At 45.0% G+C, this 24,638-nt stretch overlaps 1 protein-coding gene and 1 long non-coding RNA gene across 2 annotated transcripts; one reads left to right on the top strand and one right to left on the bottom strand.

Annotated features, from left to right (window-relative positions):
* Nucleotides 1-18: 18 nt before the first annotated feature.
* Nucleotides 19-21,612, bottom strand: LOC110088031 (zinc finger protein RFP). Its single transcript, XM_020810066.3, has 7 exons — nt 19,807-21,612; nt 17,638-17,733; nt 15,779-16,009; nt 14,246-14,268; nt 10,011-10,135; nt 2,156-2,212; nt 19-932 (listed from the first exon to the last, which is right to left on the bottom strand). Exons 1-7 carry the CDS (start codon nt 20,395-20,397, stop codon nt 415-417), a joined length of 1,641 nt encoding a protein of 546 aa, XP_020665725.3. The 5' UTR covers nt 20,398-21,612; the 3' UTR covers nt 19-414.
* Nucleotides 20,454-22,742, top strand: LOC144587608 (uncharacterized). Its single transcript, XR_013542767.1, has 2 exons — nt 20,454-20,584; nt 21,669-22,742. It is a non-coding gene; the product is annotated as an uncharacterized LOC144587608 (long non-coding RNA).
* The last annotated feature ends 1,896 nt before the right edge of the window (nt 22,743-24,638 follow it).

The following is a 24,638-nucleotide window of genomic DNA, read 5'->3' as shown; positions in this document are numbered from 1 at the left end:
ATATATTCATATTCAGTCTGCAACGGAATATTTGTAATGATTCATATTTCAAAGAATGTATACGTGGTACAGTATTTAAAAAAATTAAAGCTAGGAAGAAGACAAAATTACTACTTTGCCTGTTTTCAAAGCCGGTGGTCTTTGGCTTGGATCCTAACTTTCATTTCCATGGGCAGAAGACGCTTCCACTCATGGCAAGAGAAATGCATCCGTAGAAGCAGACCCTGTAAGTAGAAATTGAACCTCAACTCAACATTTTCCTGTGGAACATTACTTCTGTTCATGGGATGAAAGAGCTGGGATCCAAGCCTTCCATCTTCCTTCTCTAAAATCACAATTCTGTGCCATTTTGGAGATTCTATTCCAAATGAAGCACAGATGAATTGCAGACGGTAAGAAGCCAAACGCTGCATTTCAGGGACACATTCTAAGCTCTGTAGTTAGGCCCCACACTTTAAAGAAAGGACAGATTTTCTCTCCAGCAAAATTGGCCGACTGGAAAATAAAAATGAGGGACATATAATCAGCATCAAAAAATGCCACCCAGCCTCGTTCATAATGCACAAACACCTGGATCTTCTCTGGCGTTTCATCGAGGGTGAGGCGTGTACCAGAAGATGTGAAAGCCTTATACTCATCGCCGCAGAGCCCCAGGGCCCAGATCCCCTCATCAGGGCATGTGGAAATTAGTCCCTTCCTCTTGATGGACTCTTTGGCAACGCCCAGAGCCCAGTTTTGCCCATCACCCACTTCTACCTCCCAGTAATGTATCCCCGAGGCAAATCTCTCACAGCCCAACAGAATAAGAGTGGCATCAAATCTCTCTGGATTACTGGGCAGTAGCTGAACCATGTCTCCTCTTTTCACGCTTTTCTTGTCTTCACTCACCACAAAGAGGGGATGAGCCGTGTTGGAATCCAGAGTGATGCTCACTGAGGGGAGAAAAAAAGACAAAGTCAGTCAAACGCTGCCAAAACGAAGACCAAGATTTTGCAGAAGGAGATCTGGAAAAAGGAGATGAACTGGGTTAACAGTGTTGAAGCCTGAGAATAGACAGCTTTTTTTTTTTTTGCAACAAGTGGGTTTCAAGTCCTCATGGAAGCCAGTAAACCCTGTGGACCTTAAAGTGCAGAGGGCCTGGAAATTCTTGGTCCTGAGGAAAGGAATAAGAGGAAAGACCTCCCCTCTCAGATTATTTTCCTTCATAACAAGCACTATGAGACTTTGTGATTCCCCTTATTGGGAGAAAAGTGGCCTAGACTTTGGAACCCCCCTCCCACAAGAAGGCAAGATGGTCCCATCTGAGTTATCCTTCTGCAGAAGACAAAAGACCTTTCGCTTCAGGCAAACTTTCCCTTAATGACAGACTGCCTGAGCGGAGTTTTTAAATAGATAATTGTGCCTTACTGCTTTGAATTTGTTTTTGGTGTTGCTTTTGTTTACTGTCTTAAAGTATGGTAATAATTTGATCCTTTTCAGCATTTGTATACTTCCAGTTTTTAGCTTTAAATGTTATCTTTTAATCATGTAAGCCACCTTGGATCGTTTTTAAGGAAAAAGATTCTCCTCACTTTTTGAAGGCAGGGAATAAAAAAAGAGATAGCTACATGGCTCTGGTGACAGAAATGTCCAAAATGTCTTCCAAAGTCCTACAGAAGGAGTCTCATTGCACAGTGGCTAAACTGCAGTACTGCAGCCAAAACTCTCTCAGGACTAGAGATGGGGGTATCCTCCCACAGGTGCAGATAACGAGGCTTCGGCCCTCTGGGGCCAGACCGACCACTCATAATTCCAGGGGGCTGGACCCTTGTTATCTGCATCCGTGAGGGGATATTCATATTTGTATACGGACATACCCCCATCTCTTCTCATGTCTTCAGTCGAGATTCAGCCAGCCTTCAAGATAGGTAAATTGAGTATCCAGTTCATGAAGGGGAGGGGGAAATGTGTAGCCTGCATAATTAAATTGTAAACCGCCCAGAGAACACTTTAAGCACAATGGGAATGTATATAATCAGCACGCTTTGCTTTTTAGTAGCATGGAGGCACTGTGCTCAGTCTCTTATCACACACTGTAGAAATTTTAGGGGAAGGCCAAATAAACACTGCTCTTAGCCTTCTAGAGAAAGACGATTCCACTTAAAAGCAAACTCACCCTTTTTAGCTGATGTTTCCATTGACCTTGCTTTTGCTAATTCAGATACCACTGTCTCTAGAGAAAAAAGAATTTAAAGGTCAGGACACTGTGATCATTACTGTTGACCATGAAGAAAGACAAAGTGTTGAAGCTGCTTTGAAGGGCGGAGGTGAGGGGCATGCAGAAGAGGATAAAAGTGTGAAAAGCACTATTATTTTATGTCGCACTATCCCACTGGGAAACTGAGTGGGAAACAAGAGAGGAAAGGCATCCAATCAGTTATAGCATTTAGTATTGAAGTAGTACAGTGGTGCCCCGCATAGCAACGATAATCCGTTCCAAAAAAATCATCGCTATACGGAATGGTCGCTATGCAGGGCAAAGAAGCCCATAGGAACGCATTGAAACCCCTTCAATGCATTCCTATGGGCAAAAAACTCACCGTTCTGCGGAAATCCTCCATGCGGCCGCCATTTTCGCTGCCCGGTATGCGAGGAAAGGGCACGAAAACACTGCAGGTGGCCATTTTTTCCGGCGGCCATTTTGGAACCGCCGATCAGCTTTTAAAACATCGTTATGCGATAATCGGTAAGCAAAATGCTTACCGATCATTGCAAAACGATGTTTTCCCATTGAAAACATCATTATGCGATCGCAAATACCTCATCGCTATGCGGATTTGTCGTTAAACGAATCACTCGTTACGCGGGGCACCACTGTATTTAGTATGACAACAACCCTGGTTTTGACCTTAGTGGTTGTAAGATAACAGCTGGGAATGAGCGCTAGACAAAACTCAGAAACCACAAGCAGCTACATGATAATTAACAATTTGACACAAAACACTGAGGGGCATTTTAACCTTCCACCTGCTCAATGGAGAGCTGCATCATGGACTACAAATATATCATTGTGACTGGAGATGCAGAGTGACAGTTCATTAGGCTGAGGAAATTTTAATAAAAGGCTCACACAAACCTAAGTATAGGGGAGATTTTCTATCTAAGCTGCAAGTGCTGAAACAAGGAGACAAGGGGTCTGGGAAGTACAGAAGCCAGGAATCAGGATGAGCGTGCTTCCATGTTTTGTGCAGCTCCAAATTTTATGGTTCTATACACTGAGTCCCCAAATCCACTTGTTTGGTTGTGTTTTTTTAAAAAAATTCTCTCACACCTTTATTCCTTTCATCCCAAAATCTTTGTTCTGGCCTGTTGCCAAGTGTTCTTTCAGTTGATTCTGAACCTCAATAGCTGTACTTCTTCACAGACAACTGAGGTATATAACACAAGGTTGAACTCAAGTGCTTGTTCCAGCGTAGATCCAATGAATCTGTGGAACTTTCTAAGTCCATTTCATTCAATGGGTCTGTTCCAGCTGAGACTTAACAGCTACAGTACATCGAACCCATAAGGCACAGTGCACTGTTACACAGAATGGAAACAAACCCTCCAATTGCCTCTTCTTAAACAGGGTAAATGTACTGGGATTTTTGGCTATTTCTGTATCAGGGCCTAGCAAAATGCATTGGAGGGGTGGTGTTTTGTGTGCCCCAGGAGTCCCACTGTGGCTCCCAATCCCCCTAAAAGAAAGGTTACTTACCTGTAACTCTGGTTCTTCGAGTGGTCCTCTGTGAATTCACACTAATGGGTTAAATCTGCACTTGTGCAGAGGCCTCGGAATATTCTAGAGCTTAAAGTAACACTTTTGGCTCCGCCCCCCAGGACCTCATGGTCCGCCCGCCCTAACAGTTACCTCAGTTCCCCAAATTCCGCTGCTGCTCTAAGGTGAGACAGCCGTGACGGAAAGAGGGGAGGACGGGCGGGACGTGTGAATTCACAGAGGACCACTCGAAGAACCAGAGTTACAGGTAAGTAACCTTTCTTTCTTCTTCGTGGCCTCTGTGAATGCACACTAATGGGTGATTAGCAAGCTTGCCTCTGATAGGAGGAGGGACGTCACGGCAAAACAGCAGACAGGACCGCGCGTCCAAAAATGACATCCTCCTTGGCCCGCAGATTCAGGCGATAGTGAAAGATGAAGGCTGACGAAGTGGGCCAAATGTCAGCTGTGCAGGTGTTTGAGGAAAAGCTGTAGAAGTAGCCAAAGTTCCGGTAAAATGAGCATTCACCGGGCGCAGGTGACTAGATTTGCGGGGGGAAAAACAGCCCTGCAAACATAGAACGATAATGCTCTGCGAACATCTAGCAGGTGAAGAAACCTCTCTACATCTGTAGGCAGTTAGGAAAGAAAGTGGGCAGACTGATAGGCGGCCGAACATGAAACTCAGTAGAAACTTTAGGTATGAAGGAGACATCTGGGAACAGGATAACTTTGTCCAGGTGACAAAGTAGGAAGGGAGGATCCACCTGAAGTGCTACTGGAAGTAACTGCAACTAAGAAATAACCTTGAAAGTCAACAAATGTCCAGCAATTGTGGTCAGTGGCTCAAACGATGAATACGAGAGGCACTCAGGACAGTGTGAAGAGTCCACTGTGGTATAGACTGGCCCCATGGAGGGTAAAGGTTTGCCGTACCATGGGAAAACCTCTTCATTTAGGGTAGCGAGTAGTAATTTTGGTAAATGCCAGCCAATTGCAGAAATAGAATTGATTGGTAGAGGGCTTCCGGGAGTGTGATAATATGGAGTTTATTGAGGAGGAATTCTCCATGCCATGAGGTGAAGAGCTTGTAGACCTGGACGGTACGTTTTCCCTTGATTCTGGGTCAGAAGATGAGGAATAGACGGGGGTCTCAGGGAGCCTGACGACATTGTCAGCAGTGTTGTGAACCACAGCCGTATGGGTCAGTATGGAGCTATGAGGATCACGGTGGCATTGTCATGTCACATCTTCACTATTATGCACAGTAGGAGAGGTATTGGAGGGAACATGTACATGAAGCAGCCCTTCCAGGGCACCATGAGGGCGTCTCCTTGAGAGTTTACCCCTAGTCCAGGCCGTGAAAGATAGATGGCACACTAGCTGTTCACCTCAATTGCAAGGGCATCTATGGCAGGGAGGAACCAAAAAAAAATCTCTTGCAGATTCTGATGAATGTGCAATGGTCCAGAGATCACTCGTGTATTTGGTATGTTTGCCTGCTCAGATGGTCTGCCCATGTGAAGTCCTGGGCGGAGATGTGCACAGCAGACAGAAAGATGTGGAATTCTAGACACTACTCCCAAAACTGAACAGTCAGGTACAGTAGAGGAAGAGAATGGGTGCCTCCCTGTTTGTTGATGTAGTACATTGCTGTCGCATTATCCGTAGTAACTTGGACAGCCATGCCTAGGTTGAGAGTTAGGAGCGCCTGAAATGCTTTGAAGATGGCCAGCAATTCCAGATTTTTTTAAAAAGAGAAAGTTTTACTTCACTGACCAGGTGTCGTAGATATGAAGACTGGTACAGTGGGGTCCCATCCGACCAGACTGGAGTCTATCGTGATTCTCGAGGTAGGTAGGAGTGGAGCAAACAGTCTTTCCAGGGCCAAGTCTTCTGGGTTGATTACCAGCAGGGTTGGTGTGCAAGCTCATAAGTAATCTGGAGGCATATGTAGGGCGTATTTTTCATGGGGTTAAACAGGGCAGATGCCAGGGCTGTAGGGACTGCCTCTTGAGCCTCGCGGGCTTTATGACAGATGTGGTGGAAATCATGAGTCCCCGAAGATTTTGGGCCTGATGGGCTGTGATCCAAGACAACGGAGGGGAGCAACATATCAGGGAACAAATTTAAACCATGCCATTCTGGGAAAGGAAAAGCTCTTGCCGGCCAAGATTCCAATACGGCCCCTATGTGAATACTCGAGGCGCCGTCGAGAGCTGAATGGCAAGGCGCTGAACTCTAAAATGGGCCTTCCTAGAGAGAACGGAGATCTATAAGGCTGAACGTTGTACGACCATGCTGTTTTCCTCATTCTTTGAAGGCCATCTAGGGATCGAATAACCTAGAGCCATCAAAGAGCAAGTCCCCTATTCCAAATCTGACATAATCATAAATGTTGGCTGAACTTAGCCAATCGTGTCTTTGCAAGGTTACCCCAGTCATGAGTTGTTTGGAGGTGGCCTCGATAATGTGATGCGCTATCACACTCTCTTGCTGAGTGAGGGACATGGCGTCTTAATGGAGAGCAAGCCCTTTCGGATTAAATGCTGCTGGGGCTGCCTGAAGAGAGGGTAGTGCACAGTTAGAGAGGCTGACATGGTAGGCGCCCATAGTTGCCATGTAGATGAGCTTTCTCACCTCCTCGCTGCTCGGTGTGGTAGATCTCGAGCGTGATCTGGCTTGTGTGGCGTCCACATCCACATAAGGAGGAGGATGCCTAGTTAAAAATCTGTATTGGTACCATAGGTCTTGTACAGATTTTCTACAAGCCTGGACATTTTAGGGACAGAGAAGGGCTTTTCCCAGGTCTACTGAAGCAAGCAGAATAAAGATGGGATAAGGGACAAGCGCAGGGAAGGCACTGATTCCTCATCAATATCTGCATAAACCTTATCAGACTCTGTTTGAAGTTGATGCACTGTTAAATCAAGAGCCTTATCGATTCTCTGTATCATGTTAGAACATGAATGAAATTCGGAAATGAGGGATGGAGGAAAGCCATCACAAATATTAGAGTCTGGCAGGGTCAGGTGAGGAGTGGTCTGGTGCCATGGACTCAGAGTCAGAGTCATGGGAAGTAGAAGAAAGTGGAGCATCAGAAGTGAAAAAGGACTTCTGGTTTCTTTTTCAGTATCCTTCCTCATATCATCAGTATTCAGTATCTTCCTTAAGAATACTTCCTCAGTACCAGGCGTTTTTTATGGGCATATATTGTTTTAGTCTTCCGCTTGGTACCGTAGCATGGTACCAGCACGTTTTAACCTCCTGGTACCAGCAAGTTTTAGCCTTCCGCTTGGTACCAAGGCATGGTACCAGCATGTTTTAATCCCCTGGTACCAGCATGTTTTAGCCTTCCGCTTGGTACCAAGGCATGGTACCAGCACGTTTTAACCTCCTGGTACCAGCAAGTTTTAGCCTTCCGCTTGGTACCAAGGCATGGTACCAGCATGTTTTAATCCCCTGGTACCAGCAAGTTTTAGCCTTCCGCTTGGTACCAAGGCATGGTACCAGCATGTTTTAATCCCCTGGTACCAGCAAGTTTTAGCCTTCCGCTTGGTACCAAGGCATGGTACCAGCATGTTTTAACCTCCTGGTACCAGCCTGTTTTAACCTTTCGCTTGGTACCAAGGCATGGTACCAGCATGTTTTAATCCCCTGGTACCAGCATGTTTTAGCCTTCTGCTTGGTACCAAGGCATGGTACCAGCATGTTTTAACCTCCTGGTACCAGCCTGTTTTAACTTTCTGCTTGGTACCAAGGCATGGTATCAGCATGTTTTAATCCCCTGGTACCAGCATGTTTTAGCCTTCCGCTTGGTACCAAGGCATGGTACCAGCATGTTTTGACCTCCTGGTACCAGCATGTTTTAGCCTTCTGCTTGGTACCCAGGCATGGCACCAGCATGTTTTAACCTCCTGGTACCAGCAAGTTTTAACCTTCCACTTGGTACCAAGGCATGGTATCAGCATGTTTTAATCCCCTGGTACCAGCATGTTTTAGCCTTCTGCTTGGTACCAAGGCATGGTACCAGCATGTTTTAATCCCCTGGTACCAGCAAGTTTTAGCCTTCCGCTTGGTACCAAGGCATGGTACCAGCATGTTTTAACCTCCTGGTACCAGCCGGTTTTAACCTTCCGCTTGGTACCAAGGCATGGTATCAGCATGTTTTAATCCCCTGGTACCAGCATGTTTTAGCCTTCTGCTTGGTATCAAGGCATGGTACCAGCATGTTTTAATCCCCTGGTACCAGCAAGTTTTAGCCTTCCGCTTGGTACCAAGGCATGGTACCAGCATGTTTTAACCTCCTGGTACCAGCCTGTTTTAACCTTCCGCTTTGTACCAAGGCATGGTACCAGCATGTTTTAATCCCCTGGTACCAGCATGTTTTAGCCTTCTGCTTGGTACCAAGGCATGGTACCAGTATGTTTTAACCTCCTGGTACCAGCCTGTTTTAACTTTCTGCTTGGTACCAAGGCATGGTACCAGCATGTTTTAATCCCCTGGTACCAGCATGTTTTAGCCTTCCACTTGGTACCAAGGCATGGTACCAGCATGTTTTGACCTCCTGGTACCAGCATGTTTTAGCCTTCTGCTTGGTACCAAGGCATGGTACCAGCATGTTTTAATCCTCTGGTACCGGCATGTTTTAGCCTTCCACTTGGTACCAAGGCATGGTACCAGCATGTTTTAACCTCCTGTACCAGGGAGGCTTCATGGTACCATCTCTTCTTATGTCTTTTGGTATCAGGAGATGATCTCTTTCTTTGGTACCGGAGCCCGTGGGAGTATGGGGACCTGGGAGGTCCATAGATGTTCAGGCATCTCCAGTAACGGAGGTTCCCTCGGTACCGATCGGTGCCTCTTCCTCCTGATATCAGGGAAGGACGGTACCGACAATGTCGAACTCTCATTGGAGGATTCCGATGAGGACGAGGAGGACTCGGAGGATGAGGTTTCTGCAGCAAGGCTGTATAGCAGACGCGGATAATACAGCTTTTGCATTTGCTGCCTCCAACGTCTCAAATAGCTCTTAGAGAGCTTGAGCGGTTGCAAGTCCTCTTTAGGCGCATGCTCTTTAGCTTCATTGGGGCGAAGATGTCGAGCCCCGTGGGGTGAGACCTTCGGTCCCGAGTGGCTCGGAGACCGGGAATCTCTAAAAGATGGTGCGAAATGCTTCGTTTTCGCCTTCTTGCTTTTCGCAAGTCCTCTTCAGGCGCATGCTTCTTCGCTTTATTGGGGCGAAAATGTCGAGCCCCGTGGGGTGAGACCTTCGGTCCCGAGTGGCTCGGAGACCGGGAATCTCTAAAGATGGCGCCAAATGCTTCGCTTTCACCTTCTTGTTTTTCGGAGTGGATGTTGCAAGGATAATTCCGGAGTAGGAGGAAGCAGGACCGACGACGGCGGTGAAGATGGAGGCGAAGAGCCCTAGGAAAGAAACTCAACAGGAGACTGAGGAGTGAGGACAGGCAAGGACGGGGAAGCCTGTGGTGGCAGGCTAGGAATAGCCGAAGAATGAGGGGTCGGTGGTTATAAAACTAAGGGTTTGGCCTTAGTTTTAGAGGCTTTACTCTTTTCCCTAGGTTATATATGAGGTAAAGGGTCGGGTTCTGCGGACGCAGAGGCCGCTTCAATGCATACACAAAGATTTTTGTGCGACTCTCCAAGGCAATGCAGCTTTTAAAAGTAACCCTGGGAGATGAGGAAGCCTTGGAGGCCTGGGAACAGTCCAGGGGGGGGGGGGGAAGGGGGGAAGGGAGGTGGAAAGAGGGAAAACCCTCACAAAGGGCCAAAACGCACACCTCCCCTCCTAAATAATAAAGTCTTTGTACTTTCCTTAATGAAGAATCGAACAGGAGCCAAATATTTTCCAGGAATTTCCAATAATTTCACGGAGCTCTAGCCAGGAGACCTAACTGCAGCAGCGGAAAAAATGGAACTGAGGTAACTGTTAGGGCGGGCGGACCATGAGGTCCTGGGGGGCGGAGCCAAAAGTGTTACTTTAAGCTCTAGAATATTCCGAGGCCTCTGCACAAGTGCAGATTTAACCCATTAGTGTGCATTCACAGAGGCCACGAAGAAGAACCTCTATTTTAGAAAAACAGCCTGGAATAGCTGATTGTACTCTTAAATGGGGATTAATAGCCATTACAGTTCCTTTACAACTCTTCTTGACACCCATGGGGGGGTTCCTTTTCTCCAAATGGGGAATGATTCTTCCAGAAGTTGCCCACTCATTGTAAATGACATTGAGATGAACATTTATTACTGGTACCTCGACATTTCTCCAGTGCCTCCTTGATAACTATATTTTTCAGACTGAAATGCCCAAGCTTCTTTTCCAGCTCAGTCGGTGAGGAAGAAACTTCCACCAATCGATACAGCTGTCCTTCTTTACATCTACAGTAGAAATCCCTTAATCATTGTGTTGAAATCACAGCATGTTTCATATAATCTATGTAATCTCAGCAATTTACATACAATCCATGTGCTGAGGTAAGAGCTTAACATAAACAATGCTAAATCTGGCCCCTTCCCATCATATTGGGTATGATTATGTGATGCCGCAGAATGTTCATCAACATTCTAACAGGTTAGAGGAAAGTCTGCTACAAAAATGCAAATTTACTCATTTATTTATTATTTCAATTTGTATATTGCCCCACAGTACAAACACTCTCTCATCAGCTTCTCATAGCAAAATTCAAGCTTAGACTGAAGAGATTAGGAAAAACCACTGGGCCACTCAGGTATAATCTAAACCAAATCCCTTATGAATACACAGTGGAAGTAAAGAACAGATTTAAGGAACTAGATTTGGTGGACAGAGTGCCTGAAGAACTTTGGATAGAGGCTCGTAACATTGTCCAGGAGGCAGCAACGAAAACCATCCCAAAGAAAAGGAAATGCAAGAAAGCAAAGTGGCTGTCCAACGAGGCCTTAGAAATAGCAGAGAGGAGAAGGGAAGCAAAATGCAAGGGAGATAGGGAAAGTTACAGAAACTTGAATTCAGACTTCCAAAGAATAGCAAGGAGAGACAAGAGGGCCTTCTTAAATGAACAATGCAAAGAAATAGAGGAAGATAACAGAAAAGGAAAGACCAGAGATCTGTTCAGGAAAATTGGACATATTAGAGGAACATTTTGCGCAAAGATGAACATGATAAAAGACAAAAATGGGAGGGACCTAACAGAAGCAGAAGACGTCAAGAAGAGGTGGCAAGAATACACAGAGGAATTATATCAGAAAGATTTGGATATCCCGGACAACACAATGTAGTTGCTGACCTTGAGCCAGACATCCTGGAGAGCGAAGTCAAGTGGGCCTTAGAAAGCCTGGCTAACAACAAGGCCAGTGGAGGTGATGGCATTCCAGTTGAACTATTTAAAATCTTGAAAGATGATGCTGTTAAGGTGCTACATTCAATATGCCAGCAAGTTTGGAAAACTCAACAGTGGCCAGAGGATTGGAAAAGATCAGTCTACATCCCAATCCCAAAGAAAGGCAGTGCCAAAGAATGCTCCAACTACCGTACAATTGCACTCATTTCGCACGCTAGCAAGGTTATGCTCAAAATCCTCCAAGGTAGGCTTCAGCAGTATGTGGACCGAGAACTCCCAGAAGTACAAGCTGGATTCCGAAGAGGCAGAGGAACTCGAGACCAAATTGCTAACTTGCGCTGGATTATGGAGAAAGCCAGAGAGTTCCAGAAAAATATCTACTTCTGCTTCATTGACTATGCGAAAGCCTTTGACTGTGTGGACCACAGCAAACTATGGCAAGTTCTTAAAGAAATGGGAGTGCCTGACCACTTTATCTGTCTCCTGAGAAACCTATATGTGGGACAGGAAGCAACAGTTAGAACTGGTCATGGAACAACTGAGTGGTTCAAAATTGGGAAAGGAGTACGGCAAGGCTGTATATTGTCCCCCAGCTTATTTAACTTATATGCAGAATACATCATGCGGAAGGCTGGACTGGAAGAAACCCAAGCCGGAATTAAGATTGCCGGAAGAAATATCAACAACCTCCGATATGCAGATGATACCACTCTGATGGCAGAAAGTGAGGAGGAATTAAAGAACCTTGTAATGAGAGTGAAAGAGGAGAGCGCAAAAAACGGTCTGAAACTCAACATCAAAAAAACTAAGATCATGGCCACTGGTCCCATCACCTCCTGGGAAATAGAAGGGGAAGATATGGAGGCAGTGTCAAATTTTATCTTCCTGGGCTCCATGATTACTTCAGACGGAGACAGCAGCCCTGAAATTAAAAGGCGCCTTCTTCTTGGGAGGAAAGCGATGACAAATCTTGACAGCATCTTGAAAAGCAGAGACATCACCTTGCCAACAAAAGTCCGAATAGTCAAAGCTATGGTTTTTCCTGTCGTGATGTATGGAAGTGAGAGCTGGACCATAAAGAAAGCAGACCGCCGAAGAATTGATGCCTTTGAATTGTGGTGCTGGAGGAGGCTCTTGAGAATCCCCTGGACTGCAAGGAGAACAAACCTATCAGTTCTAAAGGAAATCAACCCTGAATGCTCACTTGAAGGACAGATCCTGAAGCTGAGGCTCCAGTACTTTGGCCATCTCATGAGAAGAAAAGAGTCCTTGGAAAAAACCTTGATGTTAGGAAGGTGTGATGGCAAGAGGAGAAGGGGACGACCAAGGATGAGATGGCTGGACAGTGTCTGCGAAGCAACCAACATGAACCTGACACAACTCCGGGAGGCAGTAGAAGACAGGAGGGCCTGGCGTGCTCTGGTCCATGGGGTCACGAAGAGTCGGACACGACTAAACGACTAAACACACACAAACACTCTCTGGACAGTTCACAACATAGTCATATTAAATCACGTTAAAAGAATAATGCAATACAATATACAAAAAAATTAAAAATCAATAAAACCATTGTAACTAGCTAAACCTATCTTTAAATAAACAAATTTATAAAACTCTGAACATCTCAGATGACAAGCACTAGTTAAACACAGCTTTCAATAATTCTGTTTTAACTAATTTCTTAAAAACTGAAAAGGAAGGCAAACCTCTGTTGGAGGTTTGTTCCAGAGGTACGGGGCCACAACCAAAAAAAATCAAGTTCCTGGTATTCCTAAATGTTTAAGGGCTTCCTAGACAATGACCAGCACCTATAACTGCTAAGGCCATTCCTTCAATGGAACATTTATTTGGTAGAGAATATTTGGAGAGGATAACAGTGCCCTGAACAGAGAATGTGAACTTGCTAGACTTGGAAGGGAAGGCACTGAAGGATGTGAGCGCCAGAGAAGCAGGAGGGAGTCTGGGCAGAGGAGGGACTGAGGGATTTGGGGAGTTGGAAGCCCAGAAAAGGAAATGTTCTAAGCTTTGCTCCTGCTATCATTCCAACATCTTTAGAACAAGACAGTGGTTCCCAACCATAACTCCCAGAAGCCTCTGACAGCACAGCTAGTGAGTGGCGAAGGCGTTTGGCAGTTGCAGTCCAAGAACATCCAGGGACTCATGGTTGGGAACCCCTTGTAGGTTGTCTAGTGCCCTCCAGATGAGCCCATGGGACTACAGTTGCCACTGGTTCTGGCCAGCATCACCAGTGGCTATGAACTATGGGAGCTGCAGTCCCACACATTTGGAGAACACAAGATTGCCTACTTCTAATAGGCCAGCTCCTGCCCTCTTCTTCCTGCACCCTAACAGCTTGACTAAGCAACAGCACAAATGAAAACCACTGAAGCCAAAGCTAACAGCCAATAATGTTATTAATTGCCGCCAGTTTAGGTATTTTAGAATGTATTTTATATTGTTTGGAATTATTGTATTTTATTTTATAACTACTCACAACAAAACCACTATATTATATGGTTTTGTTTGTGTTACTTTTGCATTGCATTTCAGCGTGTCATGAGAATGGCTGACGGTCAGATTCCAAAAGATCTCCTGTATGGAGAATTAGTGCAGGGAAATCGCCCCAGAGGGAGACCACAGCTGCGATTCAAGGGTATCTGCAAGTGGGATCTGAAGGCCTTAGGAATGGACCTCAACAGATGGGAAACCTTGACATCTGAGTGTTCAGCCTGGAGGCAGGCGTTGCATCACAGCCTCTCCCATTTTGAAAAGACCCTTGTCCAGCAGGCCGAGGCAAAGAGGCAGTACCGGAAGCATTAAAATCAGGGAGCTGGACAGGGGCCAGATTGGATTTGTCTTCAGTGTGGAAGGGATTGTCACTCTCAAATTGGCCTTCTCAACCACACTGGACACTGTTCCAAGACCTCTATTCAGAGCACATTACCAGTCTCTCGAGACTGAAGGATGCCTACTACTTTTGCATTGTGAACTGCCCAGAGTGGCCGCAGGCCAGATGGGTGGTATATAAGTTGAATAAATGAATGAATGAGGTAGATAGAGAGGCCAGCATTTCTTTTTCAGATCAAATTCACAAAATCTTGTACTGAAGTACATGTAAGTTAAATGTCTTAATTTGTTTTTATTATTTAAAAAAGTGGTGAAAACTTACCTGCTCAAAATGCTCCTGATGTCCTGGGGAATGCCAGGCCCAGCATGGGGTAAGGATGGGAATGGAAAAGAGAGAGAAGAGCAGTCTCATATTTATTTTGCTCAAAAATAATTTCCAAAGTAAGGAACAGACATGATGGTGCAAATAAAGAGAATATGGCTTAAGCAATGATTTGGACTGCAATCTGATTTAAATACCAGAGTAGACCTTTGGTCTAGATGGGCGGAGTAGAAATAAAATAAAATAAAATAAAATAAAATAAAATAAAATAAAATAAAATAAAATAAAATAAAATAAATAAATAAATGCCAAATCAGCCATGATTCACTGGGTACTCTTGGTTAATTCCTTTAATCTCCAGTAATCTACTCACAACAAAACAGAATTCATGATGACCTGACATGCAGAATCGTAAAGATGAACGAGACAAGCACTGGAAACAGGCCTAATAGTGGCAGAGTCAAGGCAAGACACTGCAGCAACCCTTGTAACCAGGCATGCATCCTAATCATCTAAAAGGTGGCAATTTATTAGTTATTTATTAAATATCCCACATTTCTTCCAAGGAGCTAAATGGCTTGCCACCTCTCCACTTCTTCATATTATCCCAATAATCCTACAAGGTAGATCAGGCTGAGAGAGATTGACTGGCTTGAGGCTATCCACTGCATGAACAGTAAGGGAATTCAGTACCTAGTGCCAGAAATATAACAGCTGTTGATAAGGCCAATATTTAGCTTTGAATAAGACTTTTTTTTGTTATTGTATAACTTGTACATATATTTATATAGAAATGTGCAACGCAATTGTAGCTGATTGATGAGGTTTGGGGCCCATCTTGGTCATATGGCTGATAAATAGTCCAGCAAATAGGATTACAAGTATATGATCCTATTTACATAAACTTTTTAAGATCCACAAGCCAAACAGATCTGTACACCTGTTAGAATGGCCTGCCTCCAAAGACTGATGGATCCAATTGTTTCCAGAATGTTCTTGTTTTTTTCCCCAGCTGATCTAACTGGCACTCCTGTTGAAGTTCAGGTTGCCTGTTAGTGTTCAGCAGTGACCTACAAAGTTCCTGATTGTGCTCGTCATTGCAGAGTCTGATCCTCACCATGGTTTATGGAAGAGTTGAGGGCGATGAAGAGATTGCTGGGCCCTTGTATGAATCATTAGTGGATCATTTAAGCCAACTTTCTGGAGTCTTATCAGCCACATGACAAAGACAGGCCCCAAAACCTCATCATTAGCCACAATTAGCTGTGACAAGTTATACTAACCTTATGATGATTTATTGTTGTCCAGCAATCATTACTGATTTTAAAATAAAAAAAAAAACTTCTGAGGTTGTGGGCTACTATGACTATAATTTACCATGGAAAAGCAGCATATAAATAAATTGATGATCATGATGATGGATCTAGATCTCCTGCGTTTCAAACCAACATTTTAATTGCTCTACCACACTGGTTCTCCACTCTAGCTTTAGTGCTGCAGGACAAGAACTGGGAAGTCCTAAGGCAGGCTCACCTGCAGGAATTCACTGGCAGGCTGCTGACACTTCTCTTCTGCCTCAGTGATTAAGACATCAAGGCGATTAATCTCCTTTGATAATTTGATGGCAACTCCATCCCTCTTCTGTACAATCTCCTTGTCAAATTTCTTCAGCATGATAATCAGGAAGTGCTCAATTTTTTCCAGGAACTCATGGATTTGGTTAAACTCTGCTTCCAACTTCTGTTTTTCAGTTTGTACATCATCCTGTAACAAACAAGCGGCTGGCTGGAATGGAAGAACTAACATATGGCTGAGATAACCCTGACCTCCTGGTATCAGCAGCCAAGTATAGGCACTGTTCAATATCTGCCTGGGGCACGAGGTTGCTAGAGAGGCCAGGCCCACCTGGGTGATCTCCTGAGAAGTGGGGAGGCCTGAACAGGTATTCATTTTTAAAAGCATAAGCAGCGGGGGGGGGGGGGGAGAGAGAAGAAAGTGTGTATGCTCTAAAAATTTGAGGGTTTTGTTTTGTTTCCTCCCTCCCCTCCCAGTTTTGGTTGTCTTTAATATTGTAAGCTGCCTTGAGTCCTCTCTTTAAGGAGAAAAGTGGTACATACATACATACATACATACATACATACATACATACATACATACATACATACATACATACATACATACATACATACATACATACATACACACACACACACACACTGTAAGCCACAGTGCTACAACATGAACTGAAGCATGGGAATAATTTTATATAATTTGGCAATGCTAAATTTATTTTTATTTATTACTCTTGTTTAATGCACTTTGGGAAGGACTGTGTATAGTCTGTAAATTCATAAATCGCTATAATTCATGTGACAAACAGCAGCACTTACGTAATTTTATAAAAATAGGTAGTAATGTTCAATAAATACAACTGCTAGTATTAATATAAATATTTTACTTGTTATATATGTTCAGCATCTTATGGTCTCTTACACAAATCTCTGATCAGTTCGCACCTGCTTTGCTTTAGCAAGGCCGCACTATGAGATTTTTTCCAGACCATCTAATGAACGTACTTTAAGATCATTTCTATCAGGATTGAGTAATGCAGAACTGGTTAAATAGTTCAATGAGTTCAGTAGCTGGCAGAGGAGTCAGAAGTCAGGAGTTTGATTCCTTGCTGAGCCTCCTGGAAGAAGATCCACCCTTTATATTCTTGAGGAAGCTACAGAGTCCCAAAGAAACCCCAGGAAAAAGGGACAAGCCAGCCACTTATGAGTATTTAATATCTCGAATACTCTGGAAAGGGTCACCATAAGTCAGAATAAACTTGATGGCACATAATCAATTAATTAATTAATTGAAAATTCTGCAACTAAAGCAGAGGAATCTTCTTTCAAGTCTCAAAGAAAGTCTCATACTATACTTACGTAAATATTTAGTATTCTCAGCATTTTAAGCCAAGGTGGGCAATCTTTACGGCTCCAGATGGTGCTGCACTGCAACTCCCAGCATGCCTTCCCCGTGGCCACACTGGCTGGGACTGATGGATTTTGCAGCCCAACAACACCTAGAGGGCCACAAGTTGCCCACTGCTAGTTTGCAACTGTCCAGTCTGATTGAACTGATATTCTCTAAGTCAGTACTGTCCTGATGTGCTGGGTTACTACTCCCACCACTCGGTCTATTCTGGCCGAGGATGATAGGAAATACAGTCCAACGTATGTGAAGAGACTTGGAATGGGGATGTTTGTGGAAGATTACAAATATATCCTGTAAAGGGACAGATCCAGGTTAATTAAGGTTCAGATAAACCCCTCTTCTTCAACAGCTGAAGGAACACATATCCTCTTTCTCCAAGTCTTTCCATGGCAGTAGAGACAGATTCCTACCTGATCAGCCTGGCTTCGGCACTCTAAGTCTTCTATTGATTCCTTCAGCTTCTCTCTTCTTTTCTTCAGTGCTTTCACATGGCTGGCAACTTGTTTCTGAACATAGACAAAAGATAATTTGACAGATATTTTTAAGCAAGGGACCTTTTGACCCCCCTCATTGAAAGATATACCTAAGGCCCAATTTTCAGTTAGTCAGCCTGCAACTCAGTCCTACATAATGGGTTCAACAGGATTTACAGTCATGTAAGAATACACAGGATCACAGGCTAAAGTTCTCAGCAGTGTCCTGCACACAAGACTGCAGTTGGCCGTGGCTTCTTTTCCATCACGACCACCCCCCACATTTGGTACACTTCTTATGAAGATCATTCTAATCCAAATGTCATAAAGAATCTCTAAGTCAGGAAAGTTAAGCAGGTGGACAGCAGAGAGCATAAGGCAACCATACTGTGACTTCTTTGTATGACTTCACAACTGACATTTGTTCTAAATTCCTCTCATATTTTTTTTCATTCAAAAATAATGCAGAAACAATTCCAAGGATTCTACCCAGCACAGTCTCTAGAGGGTAGCTGACACATTTCAAAACACAAAACAAGAAGAACAGCAAAAACATTTAGCAGATCCAAACACTACCCTCAGTCTCACCAGCAGTTTAAAAACAGGCAAACAAGCCGTGCTTATCAATCATGAAAAAAGAATCTCAGAAACACTGCCAAGGTCCCTGGTGCTTGATTAGATATTGTTCTTCCCCAGTTTAATAAGAGTCAGGAAAACCAACAGGAAAATCAAAACAAACCCTAAAGATGTAATCCTGGGCAAACAGGATAGATGTTCCCTAGGAAGGGATATTAGGGGAGAGATGTCCACAAGCAGGAAACCAATGCAAAAATAGCCACCTGCCTAACTTCCAAAAGGAAAGGGGAACCTGAAGAACAACTTCCACTGAAGTTCACTCAGTTGTTTTCTGCACAACTCCCTTCAAGGGTTCAAAGGAAGGGACTTATAGTGCAAATTTGCACAAGCCTATTTAGAATGTTTTTATCCCTCTTATCCTTTGAAACAGGGGTAGAAAAAGTACAGCACTACATAAGCCAACAGTAAGGAATGCTGGGAGTTGTAGTCCAACATCATCTGTAAGGCAGCACTTTCTTCTTTTAAGAAGCAGTTGGCAATCTAAAACTAATGAATGTTAGGAAGGAAGGAAGGAAGGAAGGAAGGAAGGAAGGAAGGAAGGAAGGAAGGAAGGAAGGAAGGAAGGAAGGAAGGAAGGAAAATAGGCACACACAATTAAAAGCAGAACTAAATAGCTGGAGGAGAGCTTTGTGGATGCCTTGGACTGTGAGAAAGACAAACAAGTGGGGCCTAGATCAAATCAATCTTGAAATGTCTCTGGAGTCAAAAATGATGAAACCGAGGCTATCCTACTTTGGGCACCTCATAAGAAGGCAGATTTTCTGGAAAAGACAATAATACTGGGAAACATGGAGGGCAGCAGGGAAAGAGGAAGACCAAATATGAGATGGACTGACTCCTTAAAGGAACCACAAGCTCAAGTTTACAAGAGCTGAGCAAGGATGCTGAGGACGGGCCATTTTGGAGATCTCTCATTCATGGGGTCTTGCCACAAGTTGGGGGTGACTTGACGGCACATAACAACAACAAATTGATAAAATCAGCAAAATGAAAACAATTAGCAATGAAAATCCAGACAATAAAGAGGGCTCAAGCAATAGCAAACACGTCTGTTTTATTTTACATTGTTCACCCTAGTTCTTGGTCACAACATTTTATAGGATTTTTCTGCCGTATCTCTCCAAATAAACTGGCTGGCTTTAAGTACGCCATTCATCCTGAATTAAGACAGGATGGGGAGCCTGTGGTTCTCTCCAAGCTTTAGACTTCAACTCCCATCAGGCTTATCCAACCTGGCCCACCGTATTATGGGAAATGAAGTCCAAAATCCCTGAAAGGCCAAGGCATTCCCCAGTCCTGTCATAGGCGGAGAGCGAGCGAGCTACCCTTTGCAGGCCAGCCCCAGGCAGCCAAATACATGGGGGCGGCCCCAGGGGTCAAGCATGTCCCAGACCGATCTCCTTCCTAGGGAGACCCTCGGGGACCGGGGGTGGGTGGGTGGCTGGGGGGGGGGCGCTGGCCCGCCGCTACCTTGTAATCCTGGGCCGCCTCCTCGATGGGGAGCATGGGGTGGGCTTTGTGCGCCCGGGACTCCCGGCAGATGACGCAGACGGGCGTCTCGTCCTCCTCGCAGAAAAGTTTCAGGGGCTCCTGGTGCTTCTCGCACAGGCGCTGCCCGGCCAGCGAGGTGGCCGCTTCCAGCCTCAGCCTCTTGGCCACTTCCACCACGTTGCCCAGCTCCCGGTTGGGCCGGAAGCTCCTCTTGCGGGACCACCGGCGGCACTGGGGGCAAGAGGTGTTCTCGTCGTCCGACCGGCCCCAGCACTGGGTGATGCACGCCTGGCAGAAGTTGTGCCCGCAGTCGATCGACACGGGCTCTTTGAAATAGCTCAGGCAGATGGAGCAAGTGATCTCCCTCTGCAGGGTCTCCAGGGGGCTCTCGGAGGCCATGGCGGGAAAGCAAGAGGAGGGAAGAGAAGGTGCTGCTGTCGCTGCTGCTGCCGATGGTGGTGGAGGGAGACAGGCTTGTGTGTTGCAGCTCCCCTGCAAGCCGCGTGGTTTCCTGCTGGAGCCTGATTGGCTGGCCGGGAGAGGGATCCGCTGAAGGAGATCCCTCGACATCAAAACATGGCTTGGAGAGGCAAGCGCGGCGGGGGCGGGAGATAGAGAGGCGGGGTGTGAATCACAGGATCCGTCGAGATGGGGGCTGCGAGGGTGATTTGGAAACAACCGTGTTGCGGAAACCTGCACAGAAAAGTGTTTGGTTTTTTCCGCTCTTTTTCTTGGTATCGGTGTGTCTGATACCGAGGTATGTCTCTTGCGGGCGGATCTAGATCGAGAATGGGCTTGTGCTAGGTGTATGTGTTTTGAGTGGTGACGTCGTTCCTCATAGTACAGGTACAGGGCTGTAATACAGGTAATATAGTACAGGTAATACGGGCAATGCAGGTAATAGTGTCATCGTTTGCGATGAGAAGGTTCTGCTAAGTCTTAATGGTGTTCCAGATAGTAATATCTCTTTCTCCTTCGTGTCCTCCGTGAGTGCACACTAATCAGATCGTAATATCTCTTTCCGTGTCGAGGGACATGTTCGGGTGGAGAAATGTGCCGTCTCTTTTCTTTACGCTTACGTGGAGGGGGGTGCCGAGACGGCCCTGATCCCGATCCTTGCACCATTAGTGCCCGCCCTGATGAACGATGAAAGGGACGCGGCCCGCCTGGAGTGGATCCCAGCCTGCGAGTGGCTTGTGCCAGCCACCGACGGTGCAGCCTGTGCCCAAATTAAAGCATGTTTTTAAGACTGAGATTACTTGTCTTTGTGCGTCTTCTTTTTAATGGTTCCGTCGGAGGGAGTCCGGGCTTTGGAAACGGTTGTCGAGCTGGATTTTGATGACTATTTTTTAGACAATCCTTTTTGCCTTGCAGGAGCTGGTGTCGGGCTCCATAGGGACCGGCCCAGCTCTGGGCGGGGTGAAGCCAGTGCCTCCCTGCGTGCCTGAAGGGATTTCTCCCTCAGGTATACTCTAAAGCGCTATAATCTAAGCTTTATCGCAGATTTAGTCAGCTTTTTACATTCTGGGCACGATTGGGTTTGGTGTTTTCCCCCCCAAGACAAAATAAGCATTTGTGGTGCCCATCTGTAAGCGGGATCTTCTCACAGCGAACGCACCGTTTAAACGGTCCCCGAGGAGCCATCAAAATGGGAAAGGTGGGGAACCGTTGGAAGGGGGGAGGGGAAGAAAAAAACGCGGGAAGCTGAAAAAAGTTGTGTGCGGGGAGAATAATAGAAGCTAATCACAAGGGGATGTGAAATGATAATACAGTAAAATCCAAGAGTTCAATTAGAAAATTGGATATTATCAATAATTAAATACACGTTGTTTTCACTCTAGGTGTTCCTATACGTCCTACCACTGCTGAGGAAAAAAAGGAACTGAGGGGAAGATTGGAGGGTGGAGCTGCACTCCACGGAGGGGGTGATGTCACATTGTCAATTTTTTTTTTAAGTTCTAGAAACTTCCCAAAACGTCCTGCACAGGAGCAGAACAACGCACTTGTGTGCATTCACAGAGGCCATGAAGAAGAACCAAGTCCTTTTGTATGGAACGCTTGCTGGGGGTTTCGTTCAGATCAGCTCCTCAGACCTAGAGTGTGGGAAACCTAATTTTCCCTCAACTTTGATTCCCAGTCTCCTCCAGCAGCAAAATCAGTGGCCATGTTGCCTTGAGACTTGATGGAGGTGGCAAACTCTGCTCAAAACAAACTGGTGGATTTGAATTTGCTTTAATACCCAAGTCACGGTTTGTAGTAGGCAGCTTGTGCCTATTACAACAAAGCCAGCGAAGAATCCTGTGGTACCTTGAAGCCTAACAAACTTTTGCCATAAAGTTTTGTAACATTTAATCTGTTAGAATTATACATGATTGTGGGTGAGGTGGTAGATGGTGAAGTCAGGACAAATGCAGAAAACGCTGACAAGTATTTTCTCTAGACTGTTGGTAACATAAACATCCGGGCAGTGAGAAAGCAAATAGAGTCCTTGTAATCTGCTGGTAGAGAAGGATCAGCTAGGAGATCTCTGGGGGAAGGATGTCTGTCTCCTAACTTTTTTAACAGTGGGCAACTATAAAAGGATTTCCACCTCCCATACAAGTTAGACTGAGGAAATTAGGGAAAGGGGGGGTGTCAAAAGGAGTGATCAGGGGCAGATTCTTGTGTGGAAAAATTATTATATTCTGTAAATATTTCAGTTTGCGTAATTTCTTTTGGTTTTGCTGGTAAGAATGGGAAGGACAGGGTACTGAAATATAATGGAAGTATCTCTGTGTCTTCTGAGATTTTACAAGATTCTTGTGCCTATATGCCCATTAATGCATATTTCTGCCCTGCTTTCATAAGGGCTAGAAACCTCCCTTTCTAAGGAACATCTGTACTTCAATTAAAAATTAGCTGAGATTTCCAGGTAATTGAATTGTATCCTCTGCAATTTTGTATTTTGCAAGCTCATGGCATCATGGTGTCAGGTCAGAAAGTCTGATGGCTGAATATGTCCCTAAGAGCCCTAAAGATGTGTTCTCGAAGGCTTTCTGATCCCACAGCTACAAATTCTCAACAATCCCACACACTACACTAGAACACAGGCAGAGTTCTAGCTCCTGTCCTCTGAAGATGCCGGCCACAGAGACTGGTGAAGTGTTAGGAAGAAAAACCTCCAGATTGATACTGGTACTTTAGAAAATTTAAAGGTGCCTTAGAAAATCTCAGCCCTTTAATAAATTCTTCACTTGGGCTGATAAGGAATGAAGATGATAGATTTCCCATGTGCCGTCCGGCCTCTGGTGTCGTTGCTCTTCCTATGCAAATATCCTGTTTGTTTTCTTCTCCAAATGTCAAATACTGTATTTCTTCATAGCCCCAGAGGAGACTGAACTTTCAGACTACAGTATATGAAGTGAAATTCCCAGAACTCAAGTTCTTGCCAAATATAAAACCTGTTCTCTAAAACACAGAATATATTGAGCCAAGGAGCTATAACTTCCGAGAACTTTGCCAAAGGAAGCCACTTGCTCCGTCTGCCAGAAGTATTTCCAAGACTGGGCACCACTTCTGCTGATCCTGCACCCCTGGCTGCCAAGGAACATCAGACACCAGAGCATCCTGTACAAAATGCAGACCTCTCACCCAGATGGGAGACCTCATCACCAACAGGTTGCTGAAAGAGATGCTGGCGATTATTCAACCACAGAATCTGCAGGCTGTCAAAGGAGCAGAAGCACAAGAGGGAAATTCATTGAGGGCCCCAGAAACGTCTGTGAGGTAAACCAAGGCTCCATGTGGATGATGTGTGGCAGATCTGAGGGCCACCGTGACCACAGGGCCATTCCTAGAGAGAAGGTGGTCCAGGACTACAAGGTGAGGAAATGGGAGAATTGGAGGTGCTTGAAGGGGTGTGTGGAAATCTAACTTTCCCTTTTAACACTACAGTGCAACAGAACCCATTAGCATTCTAGAAGCTGTAGTCCAAAAAACCTAATTTATACTGGGTAATGTTTTTATGCATTACGTTAAATATTAAGTAATCTCTGGGAGGAAATAGCACATATTAATGTGGTTCACACTGTTCGTCGTAGTAGCATTTTCTTCACTCCTTCATATTTTATCTTTGTAGTTTAAATTGGCCACCACATTCTGGTATTTTCCAAGTGGCTTGAACAACTTCACAATTCATTTGCAGTCAGATTGATAATCCAACACTTCAGGTGTGAGAATATCATAGTGATTAATTTCACAAGATTTGTCACGGATCTGCATTTCCTCTCCTCTACAAGGCTTCAGGCTCAGCTTTCAAACGTCGTGGAGTGTTTATCCAGATTTTAATGTTCAAAAAGAATGGCATTACTCAGAGGACACTGATCCAGTGGCTGAACTCCTGCTTAGTGTAATAAATTGTACTAGAGTAAGACCAGTGAATCAATGGGGATTTGGTAAACCAACTCCTCTGTGAGGACAGGCTGTTTACTTTCAACTATAGTTCTTCCTTGTTGTCATTGTGAATTCACACTAATGGTTTGTTCTGCACCTACACAAACATCTTTGGAATCTTCCAGAGCCTAGAAAGCTGCCAGCCTCACCCTAACGCCCAGCACATAATCCTCCACCTAATAGGTAATTCCCAGTTCCCACGTCTGCCACTGAATAAAATCCAATGCGTGGCAGATTGAGGGGAAGTTTGGTGGGTTGAACGAATTCACAAATGACCACTTGGAAGAACTACAGTTACAGGTAAGGAACCTGCCCTTCTTTGGGGTCTCTGTGATTCAGACTAATGGGCAACCAGCAAGCGCGCTTACAGGCAGGTGGGT

Source organism: Pogona vitticeps, chromosome 2, assembly GCF_051106095.1.
Source record: "Pogona vitticeps strain Pit_001003342236 chromosome 2, PviZW2.1, whole genome shotgun sequence".
Classification (NCBI taxonomy): Eukaryota; Metazoa; Chordata; class Lepidosauria; order Squamata; family Agamidae; genus Pogona; species Pogona vitticeps.
Note: the sequence above shows the minus strand (reverse complement) of the source record. Positions and strands in the feature narration are given on the sequence as shown.

Bases quoted from the DNA above. Each gene is read 5' to 3' on its own strand.
- LOC110088031 (XM_020810066.3), bottom strand. From the start codon at position 20,397: ATGTCGAGGGATCTCCTTCAGCGGATCCCTCTCCCGGCCAGCCAATCA. The intron at 10,136-14,245 runs GTAAGTTTTCAC...TTTCTACTGTAG, and splicing joins ATCAGGAGCATTTTGAGCAG to ATGTAAAGAAGGACAGCTGT. The intron at 2,213-10,010 runs GTACCAGTAATA...TTTTTTCTCTAG, and splicing joins GGCACTGGAGAAATGTCGAG to AGACAGTGGTATCTGAATTA.